This window comes from Herpailurus yagouaroundi, unplaced genomic scaffold (assembly GCF_014898765.1).
Source record: "Herpailurus yagouaroundi ecotype Mexico unplaced genomic scaffold, PumYag 182, whole genome shotgun sequence".
Classification (NCBI taxonomy): domain Eukaryota; kingdom Metazoa; phylum Chordata; class Mammalia; order Carnivora; family Felidae; genus Herpailurus; species Herpailurus yagouaroundi.
The window spans coordinates 19,604,203-19,615,390 of record NW_024412413.1 but is presented as its reverse complement, the minus strand read 5'-3'; the positions used below and the strand labels follow the sequence as shown (position 1 = coordinate 19,615,390).

General features: G+C 35.4%; 1 protein-coding gene across 2 annotated transcripts in view; it reads right to left on the bottom strand.

The window, feature by feature from the left end:
* Positions 1-366: 366 nt before the first annotated feature.
* The window catches only part of NUP37 (nucleoporin 37), a 41,957-nt gene continuing 31,135 nt past the window's right edge, over positions 367-11,188 (bottom strand). For both annotated transcript variants that reach the window (XM_040491069.1, XM_040491070.1), the window contains exons 6-10: positions 10,574-10,664; positions 3,635-3,816; positions 3,094-3,144; positions 1,145-1,238; positions 367-633 (exon numbers count right to left, since the gene is read on the bottom strand). In XM_040491069.1, coding sequence (XP_040347003.1) covers positions 520-633; positions 1,145-1,238; positions 3,094-3,144; positions 3,635-3,816; positions 10,574-10,664 — 532 coding nt within the window. In that variant the 3' untranslated portion in view covers positions 367-519. The remainder of the gene's footprint in view (positions 634-1,144; positions 1,239-3,093; positions 3,145-3,634; positions 3,817-10,573; positions 10,665-11,188) is intronic.

The following is an 11,188-nucleotide window of genomic DNA, read 5'->3' as shown; positions in this document are numbered from 1 at the left end:
GAAAGTGAAAATCATTCTTTGTATTAAATTAAATGATAATCTTTTATAATTACTGAGGAAGTTGTAAGACCCTTACACATATAAACTGCTAACAAAGATGCATATACCCACACATATACATTCGATCACTTCCAGAGTAACACTGAAAGGAAAGACATTTTCTTCCTTTTGTAAATGTTTGCATCTCTGAGAATTAGGAAAACAGCATATATTCAAAGTATAGAGGACAGGATACACTTTGGATAATCTGTGATAAAATCATCTCTTTTCTGGAGCTGCTCAGTCAATTATAGTCTTGAAAGATGATTTTAAAAAATGTATGTTTTTAAACACATACATGCACATATACAGCACAGAGCAAGAAAATGATTTTTCAAACCATTAACATTTTATTTAACAAAAGCAACAACTGGGACATTACTAGAGCTTACAGTATATTTGATATAAAAATAGGGAGTTCTCCAAAATATGTATTAAAAATACAAAGTTTATGCATCTAAGGTACAAAGAAAATTTGTTTTACATTTCAGTTACCCAAAACAACAGCTTGTGGTCTCCTCCAATTGCACACAGTGGAAGAGTTCTATGCCAGGAAAGGCCAGATCCAACGGCTACAGAACCAATGAGGACAGGCTACAATATACGTAAAGAATTAGAGAAACTCAATAGATCACCAAAGTTAATAAGTAAAAACTACCCTTCAAAAATAAGAAATGCATTGCTAACTTGTCTTTGTTTAATGTAGCAGAAACAGAATTAAAAATATGCTCCCTCATAGGTGAAATACACATTATTTTTTGCAGCTGGCTAGAATGAAGGATACAAATAATCTACGAGTCACTGGAGTAGCTTAGATTCAAACATTTTTGTAGCCTAAACCAAGCAAACAAGCAAAAGTATTATATTTAAATGAAGAGAGAAATAAAACAGAAGAAGTAAATTTCTTCTTACATGAATACTGGCAAAGTGTCTGTTACCACTGGTGGTTTAAACATTAAAAAATGCTTTCTCTTTCCAACCAATTTGAGCAGATAAGACATGCACAAATGTCTTTAGTTACATATTACAAATTTGGGGGCTATAAGTAGAAAAGTAAAAAACACAAATGCAGAAACATATATGCCACAAAACAACTCTACATTACCTGAGGGTGTCCTAAATGATGAATTTGAAACTGGCTTGCCATTTTGCCAGGATAACCAGTGGTTGCAAACAAGTTCTCATTAACTGTAGACCACCTAAGAAAAGAAAAAAATAAGTATAGTATTCTACAGATAACTACAAGCTTTTCTAAAACAAGTTATTTCTTTTTGCATAAAACCAATAATTTTGAAGTCTAAATTTGTTAATACAGCTTCACAGTTAGACTGGAAATTCCAGGGAAGTTAGCTATAAATATTTTCTCATTTTATGAATATTTATTAAATGCTTACCATGTGCTAGTTGGTTAAGTTCTAAAGTTACACAAAGTTAGCAGTTCCTTTCTTATAACCAAAGGGCCGACAGTCAGGTAGGAGATACAAACAAGGTATCAGACAGACAGAAAATATTTCACAGTGCAATACATTAAAAAAAAAAAACAAAAAAAAAACAACACTTATTGTTCTTACTGACATTTGTTGTACAATTAGCAATAAATTCATGCATTTAAACTCCTTGGGATGATACAAACACCTAGAATAGTTAGATATTTAAGCTTAAGTTTCAAGATAACCTAGACACTGAAATATAATGAATTAATGAATCAACAAGTGTTCCAGCAACATGCTCAGCACTACCATAAGGGCAGTGGAGAAGATATAAGAAAAAAGAAAGAATTCATTGATAAACAATGACAGCAAAAAATCCAAAAGCCTAAGTCTAGTTAGTATTTTTATATGGGCAGACATTATTAGTTGCTTGCCCAACAGCCTTTCTGCCCCTTTCCATGCTAATTGAACCCCAACTACGTCTGGCAGTGTGTTTGATCCCAAGGGATGAGACACAACCGAATGAAGGCAATGGCAGCAATTCCTCAGTGTTCCTTCCTCTCCTCTTTGGACAAGCTTGTATGAGGCCCTGATGCATGGAACCCTGGCAGTCATCTTGTGATGTTGAAGCAACAAGCCCAAAGCCCTGCCACTGCAGATGGCAGAGGGAAAGGTCTGAACTTGTTGGCGCTGATGAGCTACTAAGCCAATCTCGAGACTGCCTCTGTCCGAAGCATCCCATCTCTTGTGATATGCTCACATTTCTGAAATCAGAATGTACCTTACAATCTATAGCATTCTTACACTTAATCGAATGTAGTTTTTTCTAAGGTGTACAAAAAATGATGGTGTCCCTAAGTTCTAGAATTTTATTGGGGGTAATTTAGATTTTATGAAATATAGCATATAATAAATGTTCCACTGGTTTTATTCTGTTAGTATTCATGTTACTAGAAGCTAAAATCACCCTAATGGAATTATGCAACGGAATATATATACATAATAAACAATAACAATAATATAATATACAATGGTATCTTATAGTAATACTATCATATTAATATTATTTAATACATTAATTTGTTAATTTATTCATTTTATTAATATTAAATATTATGGTAATATACATAAAACACATAAATATACATAAACATAATAAATATACAATGGAATATTATGCAAAAATCAGTAAGAACAAGGGAGACATGTATATTAATATAAATAGAGAAAAAGTCGCAGATATATAATATAGTGTGTTCTCACCTGAAGCACAACAATGAAGTTTATATCGTTATCAGAACAAACAATAAGGATGTATATACTCCAAATCGTTGTAATGGTATTAGTGGAGTGGTAATGTGTTTTGTATTTTATAAAAATTTTCAAAGGAAATATTGGAAAACAAATCACTCCCTCACCCAGACAAAAAGACAAAAGCAAAGACTTAGTTAGGAAAGCAAAATAACCATTTATAAAATAGTCAGCAAATAAAACCCAAAACACCCCAAACAACTCAGTACAAAGGAGAGGACTGGCAAAGTATTCCAGGTTGGGGGCACAGCATGCAACAAAGTAACCGAACTCAAAAAAACCAAATACAGCTCCAACAGAAATCATACATTACCTGAATAAGCAGGCTTGATCCATGTGGACAGGTCTCTTATCTTGAGGATAACTAAAAGGTAACATTTTGCATTTTATGGATTTATATGCTGGTCTCAAGTAGAGGAATTTAAGATTTAAAAGGTATTTTCTCTTTAGAGGATACAATACCCAATGTACTTAAACTGTGATAAAATTCTAAATAAGCACTGGATTAACATAAACGAAATATGATAGAAACATAGACATAATTTAGAACTGTTACAGAACACCATAATTCAACAGGATCAGTTTTTTTTTTCCTTCTTTTTTAAACACAAGTAAATACTGCTCAGGTCTAAGATTTCTTCCTTTGCATTGTTCTTTCTGGGTTACTCTCAAAGTAAATCTGCAAAGCATGGGCATCTATCTCTGTTATGTGAAAAGCTGTAGCTCTGGTCCCTCTACAAGAGAGACTTATTTTTGCTCTACAGTGAGGCTCAGGTATACAAGAATGGCTCAATGGATCATTTAGCAATAGTGACTTTTTGAGTAAGCAACAGATGACTATACTAAGGAAGTACCTGGATCGAGTAATATCCCAAATTAACCAATCATTTCCTGCAACAGCTCCAACTTTGAAGGTGTTTTTTAAGCACCAGTGAGCTGACATTAATGGCATCTGTTCCGATTCAAGAGATAAAATAGCCTGTTGAGCCAAAAGATCATAAAACCGGATTGTTCCATTCTTCTCTGCAACCATCAGCTGTAAGATAGAAAAAAAAAATTCACCTAATTCACTAGTCAAATCTGAGGCAGAAATTCAATATTATATAGTAATATGCAAATATGTGCATATATTACAAATGGGACATCAAATGCAAATGAAACAGGAGAAGCCTATGTAAGAATCTCTATCAAAAATAAAAAAGCTTACAGAATATCGGCAAAAGAAAGACTGAGGAACATCGGGTACAATTTTAAATGATGAGGTATGGTTATCAGGAAAAAATAAGCCCAAAGAATCATTCTGGGAAAAGTTATACCTTTAAGTTATATTGTCTAGAAAGGGTAGCTAAGTGTGTATTTCTCAATAGAGATACATAGTGTGTGTTACATATCCTTATGTGATGTGAGTTTGTTTCCAGAATGGAAGGCAGCATGGTGTAAAGAGCACAGATAGGCGTGGGGACAAGACTGCTTCCTCCACCTAAAAGCTGAATGACTGGCCAAGTTACAAGTCTTTGACTGGCACTTTTCTCGTTTCCAGAATGCATCATGTGAGGATAAGAATAGTTACAGCATTGCGTGTTGATTAAATGAGTAATAGCTCTAGAGCACCCAGTAAAGTGCTTGACACCTTGTAGCCACTCACTCAATAAATCGCAGTTATTCTTACTCCAATATTTCCTTTAATTCTAAAATAGTACTGATTTAAAGATGTTGGCTAATGAGGCACTTGCTTGCTTGCTTCCCCTATCCCTCCTTCCTAAGAAATACTTTAGCAATGTAAAAATAGTTATAAGACAAATTTCAATTTTACAAAATATTAAAATGTGAAAAAAAATTGTTTCTTAGACTCAAAGAAGTAAGGGCATTTGGATACCCATTTGTGGGAATTAAGGTAAAGAGACTGCTATGAACATATAAGTGCATGAGTAGTTGTTGCCCAAACAAAATGGTTTAAAAACTCTCTATATTTTCTGTAAAGTTCTTACTTTTATAAAATGTTCTTATAATTCTAATTATGTTAAGGTGAAAACATTCCTGAAGATGTGGAGTAGCAGTGGTAGCCTGGGAAGAATGGGAGACTTAGTGTCAATAATTCTGGGTTCTACTAAACTGGTGAGTGACCTGGAGTTTGCTCTTTTCTTGTCTGTGAAATGTGGGATAATTACATCAGACTCCAAAGGTTACCATATAACTAAAATGTGATATTGTATATACAAGTACTTCCTTAAACTCATAAAACACTATAAAAGTATTGTTACTATTTCTAATAAGAACATCATGTCTAATAAGACACACATGCTCAGGACTATTGGCAGTCATTCTATTATTCATCTAAGAGACCTTTACCAAGCATGTACCCCAGCCCACCTGCTGCTGACACATAGTTGAGTTTCATTATTCATGGTACTTAGAGTCTATAAAGTTGCTGTGAACAAAGAATTAGTAAATTCTGAATATTGATTCTAGAGAAAATAAAGCGTTGGGTTCTTGTGAGTCTCTGGGCATAACATTTGTGTCAACTGATCAATACATAATCTTGCCTTAGGTATATTTAGGGATACCTTATTTCATATATATGCTTCACTAACATAGAACTCAGCCAACAGCACTATAACTTATGTCTACGAAGTTTACCTAAGACATGAACTTTTTCCATAAAGCACATCACAGTCTTCTGACACTTAGGAACCCTAGACAGCACTTTAGCACTTATGCTTGGGGGGCCATTTTACGTGGTGAAATCATGAACAAAAAACACGAAAATGTGGCACTAAATAGACCACAAATAGGACACTTGTTTAGAGCATGAGAGCTAAAACAAGAAGGCAGATCACTGGCCTCATTCAGCCTTAGGTGGAAATACGCACATTAGCTGACTCAAATTTCTTGCTGCCCTGAGCAGGTCTGTGACTGAAATGCCACTGAGTATTGACTTTGGGGTTATAAATACATTTTGATGAGTAGACAAACTTGCAAATATGGAACCTGTGAATAATGAAGATTAACTATATACATGTGTGTGCAAAATACTATGCTAATTTCTAAAGAGATCAAAGGTAAAAGACATGATCCTTGATATCAAGAAACTTTCCATCTAAAGAAGAGAATTATGAAAAAAACAGAACATAGAATATAGGTAGAATATTGGTAGTCTTTGCAACTATTGGATTCTTAATAGAAAAGGTGGAATTTAAAACTATTCTTTAATAGCTAGAATGTTTAATACTAATATTACTAACAATAACATGAGGTCAATGACATATACAACAAAACCAAATGCAACACTGAGCTTTATATGCCCTGCTTATTGAATTCTGTTAACCCCTGTATGAAGAAATTACTATCATTAATCCCATTTTTCAGAAAGGAGACTGAGGCGCAGTGACAAAAGTAACTTGTTGAAGTCTCACTGCTTGCCTGTGGCAAAGCCTGCATTTGAACCCTGGTCTTGAACCCAGGTCCATCTGACTACAGAGCACATGTATTTCTTACTATGAGCTAGACTGAAGACTGGTGAATGGCATGGTGAGCTATATATAGTTGAGGGTTGGGAAGAAGCAGTGGAAATGAGAGGAGACCAAGGAAGCCTTAACAGGACCTAATAAAAATATTTGGAATTTTGAGCCTGACTCTAAAAATCTTAAGGATTTCAGGTATAAATTATGGACTGTGGAAGGGCAAAGTCTATCTGAGTCTAGGTCCTAAATTAGGAGGGGCAATAAAGCAGTTGGGTTTAAAATGGGGCCTACCTGGGTGGGTCCTAGCTCTGCTCTATGATCTTAAGCAAAAGACCTCTCTATACATCAGGTCCTTATCAGTAAAATTGGAGACAATAACAGTACTTACTTATAATAGAAGGATGGTATGAGTTAACACATGTAAAGCACTCAGAACTGTCTTAGCACAGAAAAGGCACCCAGAAAACATTAGGTATTATTATAGGTTGAAGTCAGATTGAAAACTCAGTTCTCAGTTATTTATCCTTTAAAAATTTTTTTTAAATGTTTATTTTTGAGAGAGAGACAGAACAAGAGCAGGGGAAGGGCAGAGAGAAAAGGAGACACAGAATCCAAAGCAGGCTCCAGGCTCTGAGCTGTCAGCATAGAGCCCAATGTGGGGCTTGAACTCAGGAACGGTGAGATCATGACCTGAACCAAAGTAGGATGCTTACCCAACTGAGAGCCACCCAGGCACCCCTTATTTATCCTTCTTAAACTGTGCTCAATTGTGATGATAGTTTTTGGGGTTTTTTTTTTTTTTGTTTGAAAGCAGATAGAGTAAAAAAGTTAAATAAGTTTGGAACTGCTGGAGCTGAAAAGTTTACAGGGGAATTTTTCCTTTACCATTTCTCAGAACCATAAACAGAATACGCACTGAATTTTCACAGGGGAAATATCTTTTGCAGCACAGAACATTAGTACTTGAACCAGACCGAGGTCAAATCTGTGCCTGTGTGGCCTTGGAAAAATTAGTTATTAACCTCTTGGTGCTTCAGTTTTCTTATCTACAAAATGGATAGAATAACGTTACCAACTTCAGAGTGTTCTGTGAGAATTACATGAAAACACATGTAAAATAATCAGCACAATTCCTGGTACTCAGCATTCAACAAATGTCAGTTGTTACACCTCATTTCATTTAGCAGTTGTCTATTCTCTCAGAGACTGAGATGTCCTTGGTCCCAATTCTCTGATCGTCTGACATCCTAAACTCTTGGTTCTGTTATTACTACCTAATAAAATCTAGTTCCAATTGTGGTTAATTGGATTTAAGACCTTAATTTCTCAAGATCTTTTGACATTTGTATCTCTTACTAACTATTAAACACTAGCATTTGCTTTGTGCCTTCCAGATTACATGGCTCTTTAAAAAAAAAAAATTTTTTTTTTTTTTTTAAACGTTTATTCATCTTGGAGAGACAGAGACAGAGTGTGAGCGGGGGAAGAAGCAGACAGAGGGAGACACAGAATCCAAAGCACGCTCCAGGCTCTGAGCTGTCAGCACAGAGCCCAACGTGGGGCTAGAACCCACGAACTGTGAGATCATGACCTGAGCTGAAGTCGGACACTTAACCCACTGAGCCGCCCAGGCGCCCTAGAATGGCTCTTTTTGCAAAATTCACACCTCACATGATTTTCCTAAGAATTCTATGAGACAGGTAATCATGGACCCATCTCTTTCTCTTGTCTGGCTGCCTCCTTTTCACCCAGGCTAAGCATATCCGAACAAAAATTCTGGGCTTGAATGGATATGGTGGACCACAGAGAACCACTAGCTTTAGTAGTAATGGTAAGTGTCAATAATGACAAGCAGCTAAAATTGACTGAGTGCTTATTATGTGCCAGGTTCTCTTTTAAGGACCTTATAAGGATTCACTCATTTAGTCTTTATGAACTTCCATTTTACAAGAGGAGGAAGTAAAGGCAGTTGAGAGAGCTTTTGTAACTTACCAGAGATCACACAGCCAGTAAGTGGTGGAACTGGGGTTTGACTCTGGGCAGTTATCTTGAAAGTCCATACCCTTGATCACTTCTGTGTTTTTATGTATTTTGAATTTAGGGGTGATACGATGAAACGGATATTTTAAGATTAGTCTGACTTAAAGTAGGTAAGAAAATCAAAGAGTGGAGAACCAAAAGCTAAGCCTTAGTGAGAGTTACTTATGAGAACAGAAAGGTGAAGAATATACCTTTAATGATGGAGGAATGTGTTCTAGTAACAGGGAAGGAAAAATTAAAAACCTCGAAAATTCTGCATACAGGGAAGGAAGACATCAAAGGTGATTTCAGATTTTGAGTTTATGTAATTTACAGCAGGGATTTCTAAACATTCTGAAGTCATGGAAGCAATAAAAAAAAAGGAGAGGAGGTGGGGTGGAGTTTTAATGATATACAGAAGAAAAACAGAAATTAACTTAAAGCACATGGAGGAAAGGGATCTGAATCATAAGCATTAAGATACAAGTTTTGGGAGAGAGGTTGTAAGAAAAGTTCTCATTTCTCATCTAGGTCACAGATTTAATTTTTAAAATTTTTATTTTTTGGGAGAGTGCAAGTGGGGGAGAGGCAGAGAAAGGGGGACAGAGGATCTGAAGCAGGCTCTGTGCTGACAGGCTGACAGCAGTGAGCCCAATGTGGCGCTCAAACTCAAATCATGAGATCATGACCTGAGCGGAAGTTGGATGCTCAAATGCCTGAGCTACCCAGGTGCCCCAGGTCACAGATTTTAAAAAGTAACCTACTGTATTTATACATGGTGATATTAACATTTAGGTAGGATCCCTAATTATACTTCAAGTAGACTCACTACTACAGGGGAGAAATCTGGCATAAAATAAAATACAGGGCCTGGCTTCATAATACTTCTACATGGAACAATCCCTACAAATGCAATATGAATAAATGGGAAAATTTTACTCATGCACATGTACAGGGTATATAGTTCTACTGAAGAAAGATCCAACAGGCCTGAAACAAGTTTTCATGGCATCCCAAGGTTCAGAGAATACAGTTATATGGTCTGGGACATTTCAGCTCAGGATTACCTCTTCTGTGAAGGCTATGAGCAGATCTGTTTAATCCTTTTTTTATGTCATCATTCTACTTATTAGATTTCTTTATTCCAACACTTAAAAGCTGTGTTATTGTATTTAATTACATGTTTTTCTTCCTTACATGTCAGTCATGTGTAACTTAAGGGCAAGGGCTTTATTCATTCTTCTATCCTCTCTTACAATAAAGGGCACAGAGTAGGTGAGAATTACCTCTTGCAACAATTCACAAATACATGGTGAAAGAAGCTGACAGAGGAGAAAGAAAAAGGGAAGATAACACGCAGAGATGCTCAAGAGGACTAGAATAATGCAGCTTTAAAGATTAAGTGAGCAGGGTTTCAAGATAGAAGTGGTCTCCTTGTCTGTAAAGTGAGGATCATCATAGTTGCTTGCTATCTCATAAGGATGGCATGAGGATTAAGTGAGCTAACATGAAATGCTGATAATGGGCCAAGTACATATAAGTACTATGTAAGTGTTTGTTATAATTAAACAGGCTTATATATCTCTGCAAGTATGAGGACAGAAGAGAGTCCATGGAGAAGCATGAAAGACATTAGAGAGCTATAAAATCAAGATGCCTAAGGAACTGGCATGAACTCTATACAGCTAAAGAATTAAGTTTAAGAAGATGAACATGGGAACTTCTTAGGTTCTAGGGAAAGATAAAATAGAGTGATGCCCAAGAGAAGATACTGGCAAATAAGAGAATTCCTATTGAATATAGCTGATCTTCTCAATGAAATAAGAATTAAGGTCAATTGATAAAAACTTGCAATATATTTTTAGAATTTTAGAAAGCTCTACTTTGAATAATAGGAATTGAATACCACTGCAGCTAGGTCAAATTTGCCTTATGCCACTGATGCTTTCTGTTTACATGTTATGGCTTGCAAAAGTGGATTTTAACATTTTTTTTTCCCCCAAATGAATACTGCTACTAGATAGTCTAGGCATCAGGTTTTTTTTTTTTTTTTTTTTAATCTACCAGAAATCTACCAGAAGGTAGGAAGAATGTACTCTGAAAAAATTCCATTTATGGATGATGGCTGTAAAATAAAAACTTAATTATAGAGTTTTTAAGTTACAGAATTCTGGATTAGTCTAAATGCACTTATGACAATTAGAGTCCCTGAGGTGGAAAAAGTAATTGCTTTTTCTTCTCTATGTATGCATGTATTACACATGTATATGTCTTTTCAGCTTGATAAAAGAAAGCTAAGTTGTAAATAACAACCTTAAAAGTTTCCTCAGGATGCCAGCACACACTCATTCCCGGGGAATGAAGAACAAAATGAGCTGTCTGCATTCCTTCCAAGTTCCAAATCCTAATAAAAGAATAGGAGTACAATGTTAAATATTTTTGCTATATCACACTAAAAAAATGAAACCTCCATGAATTCAAAGCTATTAACTACAGATTGCAAGGTTGACATTTACACCTTAAAGTATGTTTTTTTTAAGCCATAACATAATTGTAATTGTTTCAGAAAAATGTGAAAATAGTATGAAGGATTTGAGTTTTACCATACTCAATCACAGAAAAATTTAACACAGCAACACTGTAACACAGTAACCAAATTATTCATACACTCTTTATTTTGTGGCTAGAATCTTCAAGTTTCCAGTTCACTAAACAGGTTGCATTCTTAGTTCAGTAGTCATTTCAATAACAATAATTTCAACCAGGGGTGCTTAACACATACCCCAACACACCCAATACTCCCATTTTTCAAAATAACATATAAAGAAGCTAATATGAGGTGATGTGAATTTAGGGAGATAGTAATTTCCCATAGTTGCTTATTCCTTCTGCTTTTGGCCTTCCATGCCAGGGGCTACTTCCTATCTT